Source organism: Rousettus aegyptiacus, unplaced genomic scaffold (assembly GCF_014176215.1).
Source record: "Rousettus aegyptiacus isolate mRouAeg1 unplaced genomic scaffold, mRouAeg1.p scaffold_m13_p_8, whole genome shotgun sequence".
NCBI lineage: Eukaryota > Metazoa > Chordata > Mammalia > Chiroptera > Pteropodidae > Rousettus > Rousettus aegyptiacus.
In genome coordinates this window covers 54,948,844-54,974,028 of record NW_023416311.1, presented here as the reverse complement: position 1 = coordinate 54,974,028, position 25,185 = coordinate 54,948,844, and the positions used below count along the sequence as shown (strand labels likewise).

Sequence of the window (25,185 nt, the reverse complement as noted above, 5' to 3'; positions counted from 1 at the left end):
GGCATAAAGATAGACATATAGATCAAAGGAATAGAATTGAAAGTACAAGAATAAACTCTCAGGTTTATAGTTAATTGATTTTCAACAAAGGTGCCAAGACCATTTAATAGGGAAAGAATAGTCTTTTCAACAAATAGTGCTGGGAAAACTAAATATCTACATGCAAAAGAATGAAGTTGGACCCTGCCTCACACCATTTTCAAAAATTAACTCAAAATAAATCAATGAGTCAAAAAGTTAAAACTATAAAACTATTAGAAGAAAACATAGGTCCAAATCTTTGTGACTGCGGATTAAGCAATTAAAAAATGCGCAGAAGATCTGAATATACATTTCTCCAAAGAAGACACAAATGCCAATAAGCACATGCACAGGTACTCAACATCATTAATCATTAGGGAAATGTAAATCAAAACCATGATGAAATACCAGTTCACACCCAGTAAGATGGCTATAGTCAAAAAAGTGCAATAACAGAGTTGGCCAGAATCTGGGGGAATTGGAACCATCATACACTCACTACTGGTGGGACTATGAAAAGGTGCAGCCACTTTGCAAAACAATTTAGCAATTTCCAAAATGGTTAAACATGACTTACCATATGATCGATCCAGCAATTCTACTTAGATATATGTCCAAGAGAAATGGAAACTTATGTCTACACAAAAACTTGTACATGAATGTTCATAAAAGTATTATATACAATGCTGCCAAATAGTGGATACAACCCAAATATCAATCAACTGATAAATGGATTAAAAATGTAGTAATATTGTTCAACAATAAAAAATAAATGGCAGTACTGATACATGCTGCAATGTGGATAAACCTAGAAGTAAGTCATTTATGCCAAATGAAAGAAGCTAGTCACAAAGGACCACATACTGTATGACTATTTACAAGAAATATCTAGAGAAAGCAAAACTAGAGACAGAAAGATCAGCAATTGCCTAGGGTTTGTAAGAATGAGAGGATAGAAGGGTAATGGCTAAGGAGTGCAAGGTTTCTGTTTGGAATGATGGGAATGTTCTGAAATCGATTGTAACAGTTGCCCAACTCTCTGAACATACCAAAACCAATGAATTGTACACATTAAATGGGTGAGCTGTAGGGTATCTGAATTACATCTTAACAAACTCGTTTTTAAAAAAGAAAATAAGTACCTCTGCCTGGGTCTTCAAGGACATAGCATCCTCTCTGCCTCTGTCCCCCCAATCCCCCACCCCCGTACCTGCCTTGGCTTTAGTTTTAACGATATTTCAGGAGTGGGAAGCAGGACAGGAATGTATACCAGAGTCTAGTGAGAATCTCTTCAGTCTGATGGACCCATCTGAGAACATGATAAACAGTCCTGCTGTGAATACAGATCAGACAGTTACTGTTACATCCTATCATCAGAATGATTCCTTGAAATCTAAACACTGGTTTTCCCTGGCCCAGAATGATGAGTAACTAAGTACAGCAGTCCAAATCACAAAATCATATTTCCAAAACGCTCATCCATCCCAGGAGGGAAAATGGGTGAACCCCGTGAGAGTCAATAATAGCAGAATGCAGGCAGTAAGGCAATTGATATCATTTCTGTCACCTTTATGTAGAAAGCCAATTAATGGGCCTTTTTTTATTTTTTAAATGCCTAGTATTAGAGTAATTTATTTGAACCACAGGAATAGCCTTGAGAAAATTGAAACGAGCTATTAATAAATTATGGAAGTTATCCTGAAAGCCATTCTGGAAGATTCTCCCAACTAAATTTGATAGAACTGTACTTTGACCTATGATAGACTATCCATTGTAAACCACATCACCATATAATGGAAAACTCTCTTTTTCATCAGCTAGTTGTGTTAAGATCCATTTCAGTTCAGAGTTATTATGTGGACCTCTCCCAATGATGCCGTTATCAGTGATACCAGTTATAGCCTTTTTAAAAAGTATTTGCCAGTGCGTAAAAACTACATGAAGTTAAAAACCAAATTTCTAGGAAGTTTAATATTTTCTCTAATAATACAATTAGTTTGATCTTCATTTAGAATATGCTTTTGACATTGAGAATGTGTAGCATAATTTAAATAATTCCTAAGAACTCGATCAAAAATAAATCTTGTCATCGATGTACTTAATCCAGGTATATTAACCTTTTCAAAAATATACTGTTTAATTTTAAACATTTTAATTTGTCTTTTATAAAACGAGCAGCTCTGGATTTAAAGATTCATTTCATTTCATTCACTATTGAGTGCCTCACATATCTCAGGCATAATCTTAACATAGACCACCTTCCACACAATCTGTTAGAAACCTAACCAAGTGGGGCAGTTACCCCTTCCCCTCTCGCCATCCCTGCTGCTCTGTGTTTTAAAGATTCATGCTTTCAAGCATCCTTTCAACTGAGATGAAGTCCTTGTACCAGTCATAGAAATGAGTCAAGAAATTGCGGTCACGGATTTTAATCTGACACGTGAGTTACTGATATCCTGCAGTAGCCATTTGTTGTAATTCTTATACCAGTTTGAACCTAGCCCGCAGGACTTGCAGTCTAAGCCTCAGTGTCTGAATTGTATAACATCATAGTGTTTCTGCCATGTAAAACTCCTTCTCTATCCCTCCAACCAGATAAGGCTGGGTTGCTGGATTGTCTAGATTCCACAAGCAGTGGCCACAGATTTTTTTATCCTCCATGTCCACAAGACTGTAAAAATAAGACATGTAGGCATTTGGGATTTGTGAGAATATGTTTTTGTGAGTTTAGAAAGTTAATGAAATTCTTATGAGGGGAGAATATACACTTTTGTCTTGAGCTGCTTAGCTCATCACTCAGGAGGAAATTAGTAGTTATTTGCTTATGATTCAATGATTACTCCTGATAGAAGTAGTATTTATTTCGACATACAAGCATGCTCTAATTTTTCCAGTCTTAAAAAGAACCTGACCTTAATCTGACATTCTCCAGCTAATGCTCCATTCTCTTAACAGCCATCCCGGTTTTCTATTTCCGTTTTGCTAAATAACTTTAGAAGAGTTTTTTTCACCTGCTGTCTCACTTTCTTACTTCCCGTTTACTTTTCCCCTTTCTAGTTCAGTCATCGATCCCTACCACTCTGTTGAGAGTGCTCTTGTCAAAATCACCAACTGTCATCGGACTGCCAATTCCAGTCTGCATTTACTGGCTTTATTTTAGGTACCATTTCAACAGAGCTGACATTACCTCTTTCTTGACTTTCATGGGACCCGGTCTCCTGATATCTTCCTTCCTCATTGGCCATTCTTTCTCAGTTTCTTATGCTGCCTTCTCTTCTTATTTGGGGCTACTCAGGGCTTCCACAGGGTTCCTTTACTCTTTTCACTCTCTCCCTAAAAGATTTCATTCAGTCTCACAGTTTTTGATACCATGAATCTTCCATCAGGGTAGACATCTCTGAGCTTTAGATTCCTGTCTGTACCTAACAGCCTACTTTAGATAGGTAGGTAGGTAGGTAGGTAGGTAGGTAGATACATAGGTAGGTCAATAGATTTCCAGGAAATTTCAGATATCTCAAAGGTCTATGTATATCTCATATTTTGGATTGGCTCATTTTTTTAACTGTACTTCATAATTATATTGAAAACACATAATAGATATAATTCCAGGGCTAGAATATTCTTTCTTCTGTCTTTGCTCTTTACCAAGGAGACTTTTCAATTCCCAGTTCAATTCCAAAATGCCTATCTCCAACCAAAACAACTCTTCTAATCTTTAGGCTCATTTATCTAGCTGCCTAATTGATATCTCCACTTATATCTTGCAGGTATCTCTAACTTTACATGCCCCTTAAATTATTTGAATGGCTGGATCCTTCTCATTATCTAGGTCTCATACTTCCCAGAGAAGCCTTCCCTGTCCACTCTTATCAAAAGTAGATATCCCTTATTATTCTGTAGATCAGGTTTTCTTCAAAGCACATATCGACCAGTATATTTTTTTGCCTTCCCCACTAGACTAAGCTTTATGGGGCCAGGACTCTGTCTCATCTCTAAATTGTATCTCTAGGTCTTTCACAATGCCTAGCACATGGTAAATAATAAATATTGGTTCAATCAATCCATCATTCCCCAAAAGAACTTCCCAGGAAGTCCTTTAATTTAATTACTACATTCGAATGAATCCAACTGTAACACTACATTGGGTTCTGAGTATTACGAGCCAGATACTGTTATCACTTTCTGTCTTTTGAGGACTGTTAGGATCATGTTGAAGTCTTTTGCTACTTGTGAATTTTATGGTTAAAATTAAAGGTAATAATTTTCTTTTGTAATACAGTCAGTGTTAATTAAATTTCTTTATTCCAGGATGGAAGGCTAACATTTTATCCAGGAAGTCAGGTTGTGAAACTTCCTTTTATCAACTTCATGAAAGCGCGTGGCACTTCCTTTCTGAATGCCTACACAAACTCTCCAATCTGTTGCCCATCGCGCGCAGGTATGAACGTGCTTAATATTAATGGAAGAAAGTGACCACACACTGAAAATGTTTTTACAATTTAAAAGATTATACCCAAAAGTAGTGTAGTAATTCACATTTGGCATCTAATAAAAAAATTTTAATGTAAGTGATATGTGCTTTTAAATATGTTTTGGGTATTGGGGTTATTAGAATTTCTAATTTATTTTTCAAGAGCAGGAATTTTTATCATCTAAAATAGTGTTTGGTTCATTTGTTACTGTTTCATTTTATTCTGATTGGTGACTAAGAATCTTTTGACTATGCAAGCAAATGAGGAAATACTCATATTTCCTAGAAGAATTCTATTTTCAAGAAAATTTTTCAGTAAGAGTAGAGGGAGTTAGAACTCCTCATCTATTATTTGAATTTTTCCATGTTATTTCAGGTCACATTTTTTATCTCCTCAGTCTCAATTCACTTCTATCCCAAACCTAATTGCTCACTTTTATTATAGTAATTTAACAAATAGGCATAGTTTCAATGGCAAAATATCAGTGACATTAAGTCATAAATAATTGAGAATAGGGAAAAACTGCGATTATTATAAATTCTGTCTCTTTTCTAAGAGTTGTTTTCTTTTTCTAATATATGACTGTTGACTTTGAAACCCATAAATAGCACTTAGCAATTTGCTTTTGTTTGTAAGGTCCCAGCATGATATTCTCTGTGATTGGGTCACAAGTTTCTTCACCTATATTTTCAGCACTATCAACTATATAGTCACCAATGATTAAAGGAAACCTAAACTATATTATAAATTATATTTCAATGATGAGGGGCAACTTATCAAAAGCCAGTCATTAACTGGCATTATTGACATTCAAATCCAGGTAGTCACCCAGCCCACTCCAAAAGAAAACATTTTGTTAGATGAGAAAAGAAAGCTTATTCAACTCTACTCTGATGTGTGCACGGAAATGGTAAAAGGGAAAGAAGGACTTTTTTCTAGTTTTAAAGACATAATTTACTTGTAACACTGTATTAGGTTAAGGTGTACTACATTATAATTTGATATTTCAATACGTCTATTTCAGAATGACTATCATAAGTTTAGTTAATCTTCATATAGTACATCAATTTTTTTCTCTTGTGATGAGAACTTTTTAAGTTCTGTTCTCTTAGCAACTTTCAAATATACAATACAAGTTAAATATAGTCACCATGCTGTACATTACATCCCAGAACTTATTTAATTAGAAGTTTGTACATTTTCACCACCTTCACCCATATCCCCCAATTCTCCAAGCCCCACTTCTGGCAAAAAAAAAAAAAAGGCTGTTCTTTTTAGATTCCACGTCTATGAGATTGTACAGTATTTGTCTTTCTCTGTCTGAGTTATTTCACTTAGCATAATGCCCTCAAGGTCCATCCATTTGTCACAAAAGGCAGGATTTCTGTGTGTGCACGCGCGCGTCATCGTTTTTATTCATTCATCTGTCAATGGACACTTAGGTTGTTTCCACATCTTGGCTATTGTAAATAATATTGCAATGAACATGGGATGCAGATATTTCTTTGAGATAGTGATTTGATTTCCTTCAGAAGTGAAATTGCTGGATCATATGGTAGTTACAGGTTGTCCAATTTGTTGGCTTATAATTTTTCATAGTAGTCTTTTATGATCTTTTGTATTTCTGTAGTGTCAGTAGTAGCATCTCCTCTTTAATTTCCAGTTTTACTTAGTTGAGCCCTTTTTATCTCTTGGTAAATCTAGCTAAAAGTTTGTCTGTTTTGTTTATCTTTTTAAAAATCCAGTTCGTAATTTTATTGATCTTTTCTATTATCTTTTTAGTCTCTACTTCATTTATTTCCTGATCTTTGTTATTTCCTTTCTCTTACTAACTTCGGGCTTAGTGTATTCATCTTTTTCTAGTTCCTTGAATTGTACATTAGGTGGTGTTTTTTTTTATTTTTGAGCTCTTTTTTTCGTAATGTAAGCATTCATCACTATGAACTTCCTTCTTAGAACTGCTTTTTCTGCATCACATTAGTTTTGGAATGTGTGTTTCCATTTTCATTTGTCTCAAGATATTTTTTATTTCTTTCTGGATTTCTTCTTTGACCTATTGGTTGTTCAGTAGCATGATGCTTAATTTCCATATTTGTGAATTTTCTAGTTTTCTTTTTACAATTGATTTTTAGTTTCATGCCATTGTAGTCAGAAAAGATGCTTGATATGATTTCAGTCTTAAATTCATTAATACTGGTTTTGTGGCCTATGCTCTAAACTGGATAATGTTCCCTGTGCACTTGAGAAAAATGTATATTCTGTTTCTTTTGGATGAAATGCTTTACAAGTGTCTGTTAAGTTCATCTCCTGTAACATATAATTTAAGTGTTTTCTTGTTGATTTTTCTGTCTGAATGATCTCACTGTTAAAAGTGAGATATTTAAGTCTCCTAGGATTGTTGTATTGCTGCTTATTTCTCCCTTTAGTTCTGTTAATATTTGAAGACAGATTTATTGAATAAATGGTTGAAGAGAATGAAGGAGAAGACAGAGTACACTCAAAATTTTTGTGGAAAGCCAATACAAGGACAAGAAATAGGGAAAAAACTTGAGGATGTTGAGAAGTAGGATCTGTGTTTCAATTGACTGACTTGGAAAATAACCAATAAATACTTAGTGATTATTTTTATAATTGAAAGAAGCCTCTAGAGTCAGACAGGTTTTATATTTAATTCCAGGTGTATTTACCTTAAACAACTTACCTCGTAAGCCTTATAGATTCACCTGTAAAATGTAAACAGTAAACTCCTTGCAGAGGTAACAGTGGGAAATATTATGTAAAGCACCTAATGCAGGTATGTTTCATTCCAGAGCATGAGCTCTAAACCGGTAGACTCTATTTTCTCTTGAAGTAATTGTCTTAATAGGTAAAACAAATTGTTCAACTATACACTAATCCCAATTTCTTCAATCTCCCACCCCCTCAGCAATGTGGAGTGGCCTCTTTACTCACTTAACAGAATCCTGGAATAACTTCAAGGGCCTAGATCCAAATTATACAACATGGATGGATATCATGGAGAAGCATGGCTACCGAACACAAAAATTTGGAAAACTGGACTATACTTCAGGACATCATTCCGTTAGGTAAAGAATAAAACAAAAATAATCCTAATAGGTTCATTCTTCTCTGTTATAGCATATGCATGTACTCTTTTTTACTTTTATTTTTATTTCTCCACAAAGGTAAATTTCTTAATCCCTCAATTGGGTTAATTTGGCTAACCCATTGCTAGTAGTACCAGTGCATTGTAGGCACACAATTAAATGTCTGTTGAATGAATGAATGAATGAATGAATGTAATAAAAAGTTATATTGTCTACCTATAGCTTATTATTTGATAAACATCACTATTCTATTTAACCCAGGGTCATAGCACTTGTTCATTATTAGTATTTTGTATATATCCTCAACTAAAAGAACATATCCTGTTTTTCAATTTTTAATGTTTTAAATATCCTTAATTTTCAGAAGTTCTTTCTCATGTGGAATTCTAAAACTAGTAAAAGGAAAATGTTAATATTTCAAAGGTCGAAGATGGTTTTCAAAGATGCTACACTTGTAGCATATTTTCATTTACTCACTAGAGCTTAGGAAATTGAAATAAGCTATCAGGACTATTTCTGTGAGTGCTGTATGTCCTCACAGCCATTTGGCTGACAAATAATTCAAGGTTTCTGTTGACAGCATGTCTGTAAAGGTTATATGAATTATGACACATTATCTTTCAAATATTTCTGTCTAAGTTTAAAAATAGATCTCAGATGAAAATAAGATCTCTTCATGTCAAACTTCATAAGTTAGGGGCATTCAGCGTTTTTGATAGAGTGACTCTCAAAATCGAAATTCAGGTTTTTATAACTCTTGGTACATTTACCACTGAAATTGGCTATTTTTGATCCTTATATTTTCAGAAATACAAGACTTTTTAGTTTCTTACTACAATACTCCATCTTTCTTTTTTAGGCATCAAGTAGTGATGCTTTCTTCTTATACCAGTTTAGGAATACTGGTTCAATGTGTTCCTTACTATGTCTTATTTACTAGACCATACTGGGAACTCTAAGGGTGCACACTTGCTTCTTCCAGACAATTGCTAAACAAGTATTGTAGGTACTACTCATTAAGATGCCACATATTGACTAGAAGACTTCGGGCAAGTTATTTACTTTCTTACTATCCCAGTTTCCTCAAATGAGCTAACACTAATGACTTTAAATGTTTTTTCTTTCCGAAATTCTGTGACTTCAGTGGAGTACACTTAAGTGGTTTATAAAGTCCTGATATTCATTTGGCTCTCTCATATCACATGTATTGTGTTTATAGTAGGTGATTAGGTTCAAATTTGCTATATTTTCATAACACTTGAAAGGAAGCATTTGTATTTAATCCATAGGGTGTTTTGATCATTTTTGCTATCAGGTAAAACTGTTTTGCCAATATATTCCCAATATCTAAAACAGTGCTTCTCACCTGAGGGCAGTTTTCACTCCAGAAGACGTTTGACGATGTCTGGAGACATTTTTGGTTGACACTACTGGGGGAGTGCTGCTGGCATCTAGAGGACAGAGGCCACCATTCCTGCTAAACGGTCTGTGATGCACAGAATGGCTCCCAACCCCCATGAAAGCATTTGCAAGCTCAGAGTCGACAGTGCAGAAGTTGATAAACCATGATCTAAAACTAAGTGTTTTATACTCATTAGAATGGTCTTAATAATATCATACTTAATATCATACCTGCTTTTTAAATCTTAAATTTGTTTTCCATATTTGAAGGGATCAGATCCATGTAAGTATGTCAGTTTTTTTAGAATTAAGAAAAGCAAAGAAAATGTCAATTTGGAAGTGTGTAAAATTAGAAGGTAATTGATTTCACATAGACATTTTAAAGACCCAGTTTCCAAGATCAGTACAATTTAATAAAGAATTTGAATATTAAGCCATATTCCTTAAAGTGTTAATACTAAAAGATGATCTTTAAGAAAGTTACAAAAGTAAAATCAGATATATGCCATACCCATTCAGCAAATATTTATTGAGCCACCTATTATGTACCATGCAGTCTTTTTAGATGATGAGAATACAGTAGTGATCAAAACACAATCTCTAACCTTATGGAATTTCCATTCTAGTGCCATCAGAAGAGAATTTAAACATGCTGCTGTCTTATCTTTCCTAGCTAAAAGTTTAAAACCTAAAGTCCAATTCTTTATTTCATCTTACCATCATTGTAATTATGTATGTTCTCAATGTACATGTTTGTTTTTCTGACACCAATTCACAATAGGCAATTCTTCATCCTGTCGAACAAACGAAAAAGAAAAGGCCTACTTCCAAAATGAGGGAATTGCTGTGGAAAAAACTCTTAAGCTTGAGCCTCTCAGCAAACAGTAAAGGGAAGCAAATCATAGGCCGCTAACACCACTCGCCCATCCCATCAGGCCAGCAGACCAGCATAATGAGCTTTCTAAATAGAACCACAGTGACCAAGAGGAGAGTAGGAGAACTCAAGAACAGCAACCATAGAGGCCTCTCTCAGTCCCTCCGAATTCTGCAGCCTAATAATAAAGTCTGTGTTTACGTAACCATATCTACTATTATTTTATAATCTAAGATCATATATACTTTTAGGTCAGTTTTCTCCATACTGAGGATGTTTTATTTTATTCTTTCCTTATAATGGAGAAAGACACCCATTTTAGAAGCGTTTTTAGAACCCCCACACCATCCACTCATACACACACCTTATTATCTTTATTGATATTCAATATCTAGAACAGCTTGCATAATTCTATGTACATTCTCAGCATGATATTTTAAAATAGTGGAAGAGCCTGCTGTTGGTTTTGCTTTGTTTTGTTATTCCAGATCCCTCACTTCTGATGACTAGCAAATTCTTGGCTGAAGCTGCCTGTGGGGCAATGTTCAGACTGCTGTCTGCCATAACTCCTACATCAGTTTCTTGTAACATGAGTGATAGCTTTGGCCCTACTAACCCATTCCAATTCTTAGATTTTTTTTTTCCATTTAATTACTAAAGTTTAATGTATTGTGTTTAGCTGCCCATAATGAAGTTTATCTCCTATTTTTGCCAGTGTTAACCATTTGAAGATTTGGAAGTTAATCCACTTGAGAAGAGACTGAAACTATCTAATGTGGAGATTTAACTTTTTCAATTTAATTAACTTTAGCATTAGCTAGATATGACCTAACTAGAGAGACTTCTGGTTTAAAAGAGAAGGTAAAAAAAAAAAAAAGTCTAGAGAACTACAGTAGAGGGCAAAATACAAGTTCTGTTAAAGGAGGAAGCAATCACATCCAGGTGCACAATTTTTCACAATTTAGTATCTCTAAAATTGCAACAAATGTTACATTGGATGATTACAAAATTCTCATCTATATAGGCAACATTTTTTTCTTAATAATATACATTTTTTAAAGTACATTTTACATTAATAGCATTTTAAATTTAATGAACTCTCAGACAAGTAGAACATCACTAGGCTTAAATGGAGGACAGGAAAGAGAAACTTCTGATCTAAGGCATCCAAGTAGAAGGCTTTGAAGATTATATGAGGAGGACTTGAGGAACAGACTGAGGCATCTGGCAGAAAATACTTGTAGGTTTCATCAGATAAACTGAATTGGATAATCTCCATAAAGTAATTGTTCTCTAAAAATTAATGATAACCTTAGAATGATTCTGTTTATTCTTCTTTTTATTCTTGAACATATTTTTGGCCTGATTGTTTTAGATGAATTTTTGATAATTCATGTAATTTCCTGATTGGTCTTAATTTGTCATCCCTTAAAAGTTTCCCCATTTTCCTTTAAGCAATCTTTCTATACTTTCAGTTGTCTCTTTTACTGACTACATTATATAGCAGTTAGCCCTGAGAATCTGGCTTTCAGCACCTCATTTTCCAGTATGAGGCTGGAATACAAAGTTGCAAAAGCGAGGCACTTACTATTTAAGGAATATATGATAATTTTTAGACTTGATCTACAATTTCTAAAGAAGAATGTTAAAATGTCCAAAAGTACATAGGTAAATTAGCATTCTTGATATTAAAAATAAATTAACAACCATAATAATATCACCATATATCCCAAGTTTGATTAAAGCAAGACCAGAATGTATTAAAAAGAAAAAAAATTAAAGTGTAAAAAGTATTTCTCAAGCAGCAATGGCACATATACACATTTATGCAATAATTAGTTGATAATGCATTAGGTAGTTTTATTTTCCATTTATAGTAAAAGAAGATTTTTGTTGCTAAAAAGAAACTAATCAAACTGTTGATTATTGGATTGATATTGGATATGCATTTAGCCATCACCTTGTTTTCTGGAATTGATCCAGGGTAGAATAATTCTTTTCATGGCCTACTATGGAAATTATTTTGATTATCCTGTCTAAAAATTGAGAGTTTTTTTTTTCTGAGTAAAAGATTTCTTACACTGTTATGTAGAGCAGTGCATCTCAAGCTTTAATGTACATACAAATCACCTGGATATCTTGTTAAACACCCTTTCTCTTTCTGATTCAGTGGGTCTGGGATAGGGCCTGAGACTGTGAATTTGTAACAGGCTCCCAAGTAATGCTGATGCTGCTGGTCCATGGACCACTCTTGGGAGAAGTAAGGATATGAAGAACTGGACCTCAGTTCAGTACTTCCTCAGGAAGAAGTAGGGCAAGGTATGACCAATTGTGAATGCCTTCATCAGAAACATGTGGTTATTTTGTGTGTTCCTCCAAGAAAAGAAGCCTGTATTAGATTTCTACAAAGAGTTGAAGTAGATCTTGGACCACTTAGGAGGAGCACTTAGTATATATGGACAAAATGGCACTTTGAAGCATCTTTAGGTTTATAGAGAACAGTCTCTTTTGAAATAGGTATACTCCATATTTGAGCTCCCACCTGAGACAAAATTAGCATGATCTCCTCCACTGTATACTCATGAGAGAATGAGAGTGAAATGGCAAATAACGTATTATCATTGTGATAATAGTTTTGACCTTTTGGACCCACTGAAAGCTTCCCAGCACTTCACAGAAGTCCCTGGGCCACACTTTGAGAAATGCTGGCATATAGGAAACTACACATTGTCTGTTCATGCCTACTGCAGGGTAAATTTATGAGAGGAGCCAATGAAACATTAAGTATCTAAACCACAAATAGTTGGGATTCCTCCCTATTAACATAAGCCCTTTTTAATTTCTCGATTGAAACCATACTCTTGATAGTCCAGACAAAGTACATAAAAATGGAATGGAAAGAAATTTGTTCAAAATACTCACACCACCTAAGTAATTAGAAAGTTTACATTTGGAAGAGGTTATACTGATTAATGGTGGGGTAGGGTGCAGAGAAAGACAGCACTTAGAACAAAGAGACAAAGAAGTAGATCTAAGCACGGGGCCAAAAGACTGTTTCCTGGTGTGACAGCTTGACTTGTTTAAAAGGGATTAGAGACATTGCTTGTTCAGTAAAGAGAATTATAATTTTTATATTAAAAGTTATCTTGGTTACAGTAATTATAATAGATTATGAAGTTGCATATTCATTTTCATTCTCTGTTTTCCTATTCGTGTTACTGGCCAGAAGGAATCTTAGACTGAGAAAACGGACTCTCTGAGCTGAGAATTACCACTTCTGTATCGGCCCAGTGCTGGCACTGTGTCTGTTCCTCTGCTCATGCTTACCAGGACCCCAGGAGGACTGGGATGGCCCAGGAGTAGTGAGACTAGAACAGAGAGTCAACATCAAATATAACTATTAGTATTTATTGAATATCCAAAACATACTAAGTGTTTTTAAGTTATAGAAAATAAATTTTTACTTCAAATATGGAGTATACCTGGGCACAATGCCTTATGATGGGTCAACTAATCAAAGTGTTACCTCTTAATTAGCTATTACTCAAGATCCTTGGGAAAGCCAGAGCAGAGGAAAAATTGACAGTTATGAGAGAGCAACCTTTATCTTCAACCATAATCTACTAGCTGCCCTAGTAATGCTGAAATCATTTGTTGTTTCATGCCGAAGACACATAGAACCATGAATACGCAAAAGAGGGTGCCACGAAGATAGGAGGGTAAATCACATGTTATTTAGTAAGAGGGCAAAAATAAAGCTAAATTTGAAATGAGCCATAATGATAACAGTAGGTCAAAATTAACCTAATTTGAGCCTTTTTTACCCTTAAAGATTTAAACAATCTCAGGAACACAGGGTTAAAAAAAAACATAGGGAAAGGGACATAACCTTACCAGAAGGATTAAATGGAATCACACTTATTCGTTGCTGTGACAAAAGATACAGTAATCTGGTTGTGACACAGCCATCTTTCAAGGCTAGAAGACCTTTTCTTGAGATGTTCTACTAGACTCACTCATTACCACATCATAATATCAACTACGTTAATTAGCACAATCAGTACAATATCTACAGTTAATCCAAAGCCAGGTAAATGTTCTGATCACCAATTAAGATTCTGCACCCAATTCCAATGTGTGTGTTGAGCGAGGAATAGTTTTCCACAAACCAACAAACAATTCAACTAAATTCTATCTAACTGGAGATAGCATCAGATTCCACAGGTTAAGGACTCAGGTTAAGTCCTACAAAACTGTCCCCTCCCCTCCACTTCAGACACCAGCTGCAAGTCCAGTTGTCACCTGTGCTTCTGACTGACTGGCTATAAATCAGAGCTTCCCATTGCCCCTCCCTTGTGTTCTATTACTTTGCTAGAGCAGCTCACAGAACTCACAGAAACATTTTACTTACTAGATCACTGGTTTATTATAAAAATGTATATATAACTTGGGAACAGCCAGATGAAGGAGATGTAAAGGGCAAGGAGCTTCCATCCCCTCTTCCCTCCCCAGAAGCCACGGAGTGGGAATAAAAGCTTCAACCCTCCAATAACATGCTTAGTTCTCCCCTGCAACTAGCCCCATCCTTAGATGTGGTCAAAAAGTAACCTCATTAAGTAACAAAAGGCACTTTTGTTGCTCTCATCACTTAGGAAATTCCAAGGATTTTAGGAGTTATGCCAAATTTACTGGCTTCCTGTAATAATTTCTTAGCCATATTTTCCCATGTAACACTCCTTGGTTGAAAAGAAAGCACTTTGGTTCCTCAACATCTGTATGAATCTCAGTGTCCTATTTCTCTTTAACATCCTTGAGCTCCAGCACAAGTACTGCTGGTATAACAAACCCCTAACATTCCACTCCTCTCCAATAACTCTAATAATGGTCACATATAGTGAAGGTTCAATAATTATTTAAGTGAAAGACTGAGAAACTAATGCTATATTTTCATGTTTTGGTAGTTATGATAAATTTTATAAAACATTGTTTTAAGGCTTTCTGTATACTAGATGGAATCAGTTAGAACCTGTTAGATGTAATTCCACTGAAATTCTAGTTTTCAATATATTTATCAAAATATATGGAATACTTAATATGAAAAATTATATGTTTATTATAGCTGCTTAAATTTCTTTACCTGCTTTCAAAGGCAGATAAAAGTTTTATATTAGCTCATCTATGGACTATCAAGTCATTTTTTGTGGTTTGAAATTTTACTTAAATGGAATATTATGTTTTCATATAAAATAGTCTTTGTTTCTACATTGGAATCTGAATTTTTAAAACTCTTTTCTTAATTGATAGGGTACTACAGAGGTGGTTGCCTCAACCGAAACTTATAAAAACAAGCTTCTTAGAAACGTCCAGGACTGCTTCCTAAACAGTTATGCCAACTAAATACACATTGATCGAGAAAAAGTAGTAGTAAGTACTGCTGCTTAACTTATCAAGTAGTCAGACAATAGACTAAAGATGTAGAGAAATTGAATTGATTGAATCATAATACTTTTAAATGAGCTAATAAAAATATATCTAGTTTATAATGACTAAGGAATTTGCATCACTATTAACTTAGATCGCTTAGATCATGGTTAAAATTGTTCCTACAAAGAGAAAAGATATAGCTAGAAAAAGTTTACAACACGAAACTTCAGAAACACATGACGTACACATTGGAGGTAGGATTTTTAAAATACAAAGATTTAGTGGGAGGGGAAAATTATAGTAGCTTTAGTTAGAAATACTACCTTCTTTTAACAGAAGAAAAAAAAAGAATGCCAGAAAATTCAGAAATACTAGGAATCCAAAACCTATTTTATTTTACTAAAATTCTTATTTTAAGAAAAAGCACCTGTTCTAAATATTCTAGTTTTAAAGAACACATAGGTGAATATTTTATTCTTGTTATTTTTTTTTCCTGGCTTTTTAATTTACAATTCTCAATAACTCTCTTAATGAGATCGAGTATAATAAGTCTGAACATTTACATGACTGAATCTAAAAACTGTTTTCGATACTATTTTCTTGTTTCTGCTTAGTTTTTAGAACTTTTTAAATACCTTACAGTATATTGTTTTCTTTCCCCCTCAGCAACCGTGTGGAAGCATGGACGAGAGATGTTGCTTTTTTACTCAGACAAGAAGGCAGGCCTGTGGTTAATCTTATCCCTAAAAAGACTAAAATAAGAGTAATGGAAGAGGACTGGGAGAATACAGACAGAGCAGTAAATTGGTTAAGAAAAGAAGGAATTAATTACAGTCAACCATTTGTTCTGTATTTGGGATTAAATCTACCACACCCTTATCCTTCGCCATCTTCAGGAGAAAATTTTGGATCTTCAACATTTCACACATCTCCTTATTGGCTTAAAAAAGTAAGTGCACTATGTGTGCTCAAAAGTAGAAGTTAAGATTATGTCTGTATGTTATTGGTATTTATTCATTGTTTCTTTTATTATCACTTTTAAAGAAAATTTTGAAAATTGTATATTCTCATTAAATCAAATTTAACAACACCCAGTTGGAGGAAAAGAATATTACCACTTTGTTTTTCTCTCCTTTTTAGGTGTCTTATGATGCCATCAAAGTCCCAAAGTGGTCGCCTCTGTCAGAAATGCACCCTATAGATTATTACTCTTCCTATACAAAGAACTGCACTGGGAAGTTTTCAGAAAAAGAAATTAAGAATATTAGAGCATTTTATTATGCTATGTGTGCTGAGACAGATGCCATGCTTGGTAAGTGGTATAATTAATAACCATTTACATGAAGAAAAAGTCTAATGTTTTTCCAATAAACTGTTATCATATTGGTTGGTCACTTGTGTAAACATCCTCAGATAATTTCTTACAACAGTTGTGTAGATACTTCAGATTTAGAATTATAAGACTCTTGATACATATAAAAAATTTGATAATTTCCATTTTTAATAGAATAAAAGCCTTTTCTATCTTAATTATTCATAAGTTAACAAATGCTTCAGTTTGTTCACACATAAAAAAGGGTCGTAGAAGGCTTGAAACATAAAGAAAGGGTCATCTGCTTGAAACAAAACTTTTTACCAGCTTTAACCAGTAATCAGTACAGGCATTACCTCTTCTTATTGCACTACACAGATATGTTTTTTACAAATTCAAGCCAAGACCTTCCACCAGTAAAAAGATTACAACTCGCTTTATTATGATACTCACTTTATTGCGGTAGTCTGGAACCAAACCCACAACATCTTTGAGCTCTGCTTCACAAGTACATGTGTGACATGTAATCATCAGGCAGCTTAGGTTCTAGGAGATGAGACAGTTTATTTGTAGAATCTTTGAGTTCTCCCAGACTTGTAAGAACTGCAAAACAAATCCATTTTCCCCAGGCCTGTTAGAGCAAGACTTAACTAAAGGTGGAGTCAGTTCCCCCATGTATATTCTGGTCCAGAATCATATTGAATTTCCTCCTCTAATTCAGCTCAAAACCAAACCTGTCTCCATAAGATGATTGTCAAGAATGTGTTTTGCCTACTACGTACATGTAGAGTTATGACAATTTCCACTTCAGATGTGGAGAAAACCTGGTTTAAAAAGATATCCATTTTTATAACAAATTCTTTTTATAAAACCATATCATTTATTTTGCTGCACTTTGAAATGGAGCATAATGGCATCCGTGAAGTATAGGTAGCACCTCTTCTGTACAAAGTAAACCTCAGGAGTGAACAAGTAAATGACTGTTTCTTAAGAGCATTCATTGGGCAAAAATAGAAAAGTATAAAACAACGCAAAACAGCCATAGGGATAAATTATTTATAAAGTAACAAGTATAATATATATTAGATGAGTCTTAAGGACTTTCCAATTACTCAATCTTAATGCAAATAAGATTTTAAGTTTCTTTCATCCTAAACCCACACAAATGTTGAACTGTATTTATATATTTCCTGATTTTTGTGATATTCACCTATTTGCACCCTGGAAATCTCTTGAAAGTTTGCAGCTGCCCATTCATATCTATTGAAGTGAAATAGTATATAATGTTGCTTCAGGGGGTATGGGAATACTACTCTTGAAGTCTCTTCAGGAAAAAAAAAAATGCAGCAGGTCACTTCAGGTTTCAAAATTTGTGAAACATATTGTATCCTTGTTGTTAAATCTATAGCTGGTCTGGTCACCAAATAGTATCTATTACTGTTCACTGTGTTTGCTCAACTGTTAGTACCTTCTAGCTATCACGCACTAAGTTGGGCAGTGGTATAAGTATGTTGAATACTATCAAGAAGTCATACATTAATGAAAAACGCTCTCAGCATTAACTTCACCTCAGCACCTTTATATTCACTCTTCCCTCTGCCTGGGACGCACTTCCCTTTGCCTTTTACATGGCTGGCTATTGTCAGTCTTTAGCTCTCGACTCAAATATCACTTCCCCAGGGATATCTTCCTGACAACTCTAAGTTGATATACCATCCCCATCATCCTACGCTATATCCTGTTTGTTTATATAATAATCTTTAATTATTCTGTCTATTGACTTTCCAATTACTGTCCATGCATTTCCCTTGAAGAATATGAGCTTCATGAGGGCAAGAACATTCAGTCTTATTCAGCATTTCTTCCTAGCTGCCTAGCTTTGCTTCTATACTGCCTGCCACAGAGCAAGAACTCAGTAAACATTTATTGAATGACTGTAAACACAATGTTGTAAGTACAGTAGTAAACAGATCATAGGGGTTTTGGAGGACGGGGTAATTCACTCTACCTGGAAGAGCACGGAATACTTAACCAGGGAGGAAATGCTTGAGCTGGGTCACAAAGGAAGAATGGCACTTTGCCAAGTAGATGGTGGGAGAAAGGACATTTGACACAGAAGGCAGAGTATGCACAGAGGCAAGAAAGCCTAAACTAATAAGTTGTTTAGGATTGTGAAAGTTCCTAGGGGGAAGCTGAGCTTCAAGAGTGGACAGGGGTTTTGTATGTCATGCGAAAGAATTGAAGATGAGAGACTATGAAAAAAGTTTAAGCTAGGGTGTGACATGATCAGATATTTTAGAATAAGATCCACCCAAATGGTACAAGGGATAATGTGTAAGGAAAAGAGAGGGGAGGCAAGAAGATCAATTAGGAAGCAATTACAGTCGTCCAGTTGAAAGATCCTGATGGTCTGAACTCCATAAATTACTCGACAGAGCAGTGGGTCTCAGTTCTGACTGGACCTCTGACTCACGTGTGTGTGTGTGTGTGGTTTTTGTTTTAATAATACAGACCCCCATATCCCAGATTCAAGAACTGCCAAAAGAGGGATGACTCCTCTCTACACTATATCTTTCTATGATTCTCTTAATTACAATGAGGACATTTCAGGACACTCAGAAACAGGGACCAATCGGAAAAATTGTACTGTTTAGTTACTCCCCATCCAAGAATATGCTAAACCATATTCATATTCTGTTTGTATTGCTTCCAGGCCTTGTTCAAATGTAGGATTTCCATAATTCTCAGCAGCTTCATAGGCATGATCTGGCAATTGGGGATTTGGAAGAACGGGCAGCAGAAAGAGTTCTGACCCCTTTTATCACCTCCCATTGAGAAGAAATTGTGGGTCAATGTCATATGACTCTTTTCATCATCTGAGACATGTACAGTGCTGACACCCAGACCTGTCTTCCTCTTTTCATTCAGGTCACTAAAGGGAAATTTCTTACCCGCTGCCCCCGCCCCCCATTCTCTGATAGAATCACAGAAAGCAAGCCAGCATGATCTCCAAATAAACTATCCTATAAGTACTATATCTTCCTTTCTAGACTGTCAACTGAGGAATGGTCACAGGAAACTTAGTATAGCTTACTTAAGAACAGTAGATAATCACATATTAAGAAGCATCTTGACAAACTCTTATAGTGTGGAGTTGTTATAAACTTACTGTGATAGAATAAAACATGCACTAAAAGCTAATTAATATTTATCTTGATCTATATTGTAGGTGAAATTATTTTGGCTCTTCGCCAATTAGATCTTCTTCAGAAAACTATTGTCATATACACCTCAGACCATGGAGAGCTAGCCATGGAACATCGTCAGTTTTATAAAATGAGTATGTACGAAGCTAGTGCCCATGTTCCACTCTTGATAATGGGACCAGGAATTAAGGCCAACATACAAGTATCAAATGTGGTTTCTCTTGTGGATATTTACCCTACTATGCTTGGTAAGTAATGAAATTCTGTAAATAGTTATTTGTAATAATGATGGAGAATGAATAAGCAAAGCAGTCAGAGGCCCTGCTGACGTGTTTGTAACCTTGAGCAATTCATTTAACTGTGAGTCAAATCTGTATATGAAAAATGAGGATAATATTCCTCAAGTTCCTTTGGCCTTCACTTACTGTACTCATTTTTCCTTCAAAAGATTCACAGTCAGGATATGACTATAGAGTAAGCCACATAAGATATTCAAGTTCATAACTTTATATTATGATTTTTATATGATTCGATTCTCTACTATAACTTCCCTTCTCAAGTATTTCAATCACTTCGAAACTTCTAACTTTGTACAGTTTTGGAAAAGTCACTTGATCTGATGCTATGACCGTATTTTTCCTGAGAATCTTTAGACTGTTCTGTTACTATTTGCTTTACCAGCTTCTTAATGTCTATAAGCATAACCATAGGTCTGGAACAGCAACATTTGGATAGTGGTATTTAACAGTTTTTACTAAAATAACATCATCAGATTCAGAGGGAATAATATAGAACTGTTAGTTTCAATCTAATAAAGCAGAGCACTTTAAATTTAATAACATTTAATTATAATTCCATTGTTCTAAGATGCTCTCAATTGCAAAAAGTACCATCAATTTATAAATAAGTTTTGTTGAAAGAAAAAACGTGTTGGAAAATCAGAAATAAGAGAGTTCTTTTTATCTCCTTAATTCTGCTACAAAGTCTCCTTCATTTAACTAAAGACTATTCCAGGGTCTTAAATTTTTTTACAGTTAATTTATATCAATGTCTTTTCCTTTTTGCTTTTGTTTCACATCACTTCTTCTATATTTGAACACACTTCCTTATTGTTCTTTTGCCTGATGTATATTTTTAATCTCCTCAGTTTCCCAGTCATCATTTGCTGTGTGTCTCCATTATCCCAAAGCAGTTTTCACACTTAGCCATATCTCTGCCACTTTCTGGCTCCTTCAAGTTTTAGCCAATCCCTATTACTTTTTCTCATTTCTGTTTTTATAAGAAATGTGTAATTATGTGTATTTGTAAGTATCTCTCATTATCATCTTTATAATGTTATGAATATATGCTTATTTATATCGGCATTTCTTTACAGCTTCCTCCCCGAGTTTTTTCTCATGTGGAACTCTCCCACCTCCACCCATTTGCAATGAAAACTCTCCTCAGGATTATCGTATTTGCTTAACTTTTTAGCCATGTTTTGTTTTCTTGAGGTACAGTGAACAGAACTGCAAAAGAATTACAAGGTTAGGGTGATTACTTTTTAGTTTTTCTTGAATATATTTCATAGTGATAGTTGGCATTTTGTTTGTCTTTTTGACTCCAGCAGCTAAATAACTCAGTCACCTTCAGGAGCTATCTACTACATCCTAGTCTGTTCCTAGTCATTCCATCACCTTATATGTTAGTTGATTAATAGGCATTGTTTAAATCATTTTTCTTTAATTTTTTTTACTTATTTTTTATTTTTTAATTAAATTTATTGGGGTGACCTTGGTTAATAAAATTATATAGGTTTCAAGTGTACAATTTTATAATTTATCATCTGTATATTACATTATGTGTTTACCACCCAAAGTCAAATCTCTTCTGTCATCATATATTTGATCTTCTTTACCCTTTTCTCCCTCTCTTCCATCCCCCTTTCTCTTTGGTAACCACTAAATTGTTGCCTGTGTCTGAGTTTTGTTTATCTTTGTTTGTTGCTTTCAGTTTTATATCCTACATATCGGTAAAATCATTTAGTTCTCAACTTTTTCTGTCTGACTTATTTTGCTTAGCATGATAATCTCAAGATCCAGCCATGTTGCTGCAAATATCAGTATTTTATCTTTTGTTATGGCTGAGTAATAAAATCAGAAATGAAAGAGAAGTTACCGATGGATACCACAGGAATACAATGATCATACAAGAATACTATGAAAGACTATATGCCACCAAATTAAATAATGTAGAAGAAATGGACAAGTTCTTAGATATATATAACCTTTCTAGACTGAATCACAAAGAACTGGAAAATCTAAATAGACCAGTCAGCAGTAAGGAAATTGAAGCAGTCATCAAAATCCTCTCAAAAATAAATATTGTTTTCAATTTGCCTATGATGCAAATTTTCTACTTTACAATCTTGAGATAAAACAGTATGTTTACTATTTTTTAAAATGTACACACATATCCAATTCTAAACTTCCAATTTTAGAAAACTGGAGTTTTAGAAAATTACCTATAGATTTACAGAGGAATTTATCTCCATGGATATTTATTGTACTATTATATTATATTAAAAATAAAATAGTATAAATATCTAGTAGTAATAGATTAAGTAAAAACTAATCAGTTTTATTTTAAAAGGTGAAATGATTTTTGAAAATGGCCCCTGTGTATTATTGAAAAGAAAATGTAGGTTTTAAAACTATGTGAACAGGGGTTTTGTTTGTTTGTTTGTTTTGTTTTGTTTATTTACTAATTGAGATAATGTGTCTATTGTCTAAATCAGCACATTTTTAATAGTAAAAGGGTACTATCAATAATTATACTGAATTAATAGGCATAAACTGAGTCTGTTGCCTTGCTGAACAGCTTTACCAGCCAACAAGGCAAAAATAATTCTGATTGTCTGTTTTATCTGATGTTTGAGTCATTCTTTTTTTTTTTAATTATTATTATTGGTTAAGAATTTATCGAGTTAAAGTAAAAAGCAGAATACAAAATTGTATGTATGGCAGCCTAGTTCCAATTATGAAATGTAAATAGAATAGCAAGGGTTATTTTTAAAATGAAAATTGCTCAGTGCTGGAAGAGTTTAAAGCTACTTTAGTGGTGATTAAATCTAAAATGTGAACTGTGGGACAGTATGTTTCATTTACTTCTGCTTAATAAGTAAACATATAGATTTTGATAAAGTATCTACAAAGGACTTTTATTTTGTGATTCATCTAACCAGTTAGGAGCTTAAAATAGACACAAAACAATCTATTCTTAGAATTCTAAAGGTTCTTTCTTTATTAGCTTAGCCATAACTATATTATTTTGTATGAATCCAATTTACACACAGAGAGTATGGGACTAAATTTCTTAGATCAAAACCTCAAGACAGACTTCTTCCCCTCCATTCTATGGGCCTTAGAAACATCTTATAAAAAATGGTGATTCAAAACACCTTAAATAGAAAGATAATGAATAAGAAAAACCAATTGAGATTCCTGTTTTAACAAACCTATCTTACTATAAAGTGTCTTGAAATTTAAGATGCTACAATGCTTTAAAATAAAGTCTGAATTTACAGTAATTTTTTTAAAGTATTTTAAAAGAGTGCTTTCTTTTCTATAAATTGATATTTTATGATAAAGTAGGAAGAGTATACATAGTTTATTTATTTTTGTAGGTCATTTATAGTATCACATTATTTTCTAATAGCATAAAAATACCATTTTTATAACTAGAAATTTTTTATACTATTGAAGTTGATATAATTTCAGAAATTATTCTTTAAAATTATTCCCCAAAATATTTTCTTCTCCAACAACCTAGTATCAGGATACTTTAGTTCAGTAATAAATAAAGGTAGTCTCATTTTAAAATTAAAATTGTTCTGACTTAATTTTTAAATTTCTTATGTTCATGTGAATTGTTTTAATAGTTTATCTTTTCTTGTAAAACACCTGCCTTCCTCTCATATAAAAGATAAATCCAGATTTTTCTGAATTGTGAAAATGTAATTATACAAAAATACAGTTATGTTTAAAAGAATGTTTAATTGCTAGTGATTTAATTTGCAAAACCCTTATTGTTACAGGATCTTAGTGAAGGGTTGAGAAGGGTATTCTATATAGACTTTTTTTTTTTTTTCGATTTCTCAATTACAGTTGACATATAATATTATATTAGTTTCAGGTGTAAAACATAGTTATTAGACATTTATATAACTTATAAAATGATCACCCCGATAAGTCCAGTACCCATCTGACATCATACAGTTATTAAAATATTACTGACTCTATTCCCTACGCTGTACTTTATATCCCCATGACTGTTTTTATAACTTCCCTTTGTACTCCTTAATTCCTTCCTGTTTTTCAATCATCCCCCCAACCTCCCTCCCATCTGGCAGCCACCAGTTTGTTCTCTGTATCTATGATTTTATTTATGTTTTGTTTGTTATTTTATTTTTTTAGATTCCACATATAAGTGAAATCATATGGTATTTGTCTGTCTCTGTCTGACTTATTGCATTAGCATAATACCCTCTAGGTCCATCCATGTTGTCACAGATGGCAAAAGGGAACCCTTGTGCACTGTTGGTAGAATTGCAAATTGATATCAACTATTTTGTTATTATTGGCTGGAAAATATTATGAAGTTGACTAACTATAGTAAAGCAAGACTTGCAGTATAGTATTGAAGGGGCCAGAGATTTGGGACTGTCTAAATTCAAATCCTTCCTTCAGTATTTACCAACTGTGTGGCCTCGAGCCACTTAATAGCTCTGGTCTTCAATTTTCTTATCAATAAAATGGAAATGATATGGCTATTGCATGGTTTAGAACAATGACTAGAACATGATTAATAATTAAATGTCAGATATTATTATCATTAATATTGTTTATTCCTTGCCCTTAAAACATGCACAGTTTGTATCATTGCCATACCAGTCTAATTCCTTATCTACTCATACGGTCAGGAAGAAATATGTCTTTTTTCTCTTCAGGAGACCATCACATATATCCAGGTCTGCATTTTTACCCACTACTGTTTTAAATTTAAGTCACTTTATTAAGAACCATGCAGTTACTTTTAATCTTTGCTTATATTGCCAAGAAAGATGAAATTTGCTTAAAATGGAATTAGAATGACAGATTTACCAGAAGAAAAAATATAAAAAATGCTTTCAGATGAAGATTAATGAGCTTTTTGAAAAGCAGTTTAAGCTAAAATGCTTTTAAGGAAATTATTGGTAAATATTTGAGAAATGAATACTTAGCTCCCTGGAGCATAGAAAAGTTAATAAGTATGTAAGGTATTTATTAAGTACTATAGATATTTGGCATAGGTTTTATTCAACATCAATTGACAAAAATATATTATTCTA

The 25,185-nt window shown here is 33.8% G+C and overlaps 1 protein-coding gene across 2 annotated transcripts in view; it reads left to right on the top strand.

The window, feature by feature from the left end:
• ARSK (arylsulfatase family member K) overlaps window positions 1-25,185 on the top strand; it is a 33,109-nt gene that overhangs the window by 1,919 nt on the left and 6,005 nt on the right. Inside the window, exons 2-6 of one of the 2 annotated variants that reach the window (XM_036225447.1) lie at window positions 4,330-4,459; window positions 7,420-7,579; window positions 15,966-16,248; window positions 16,440-16,611; window positions 19,841-20,065. In XM_036225447.1, coding sequence (XP_036081340.1) covers window positions 4,330-4,459; window positions 7,420-7,579; window positions 15,966-16,248; window positions 16,440-16,611; window positions 19,841-20,065 — 970 coding nt within the window. The remainder of the gene's footprint in view (window positions 1-4,329; window positions 4,460-7,419; window positions 7,580-15,965; window positions 16,249-16,439; window positions 16,612-19,840; window positions 20,066-25,185) is intronic. The other variant, XM_036225446.1, reaches the window with a different exon arrangement.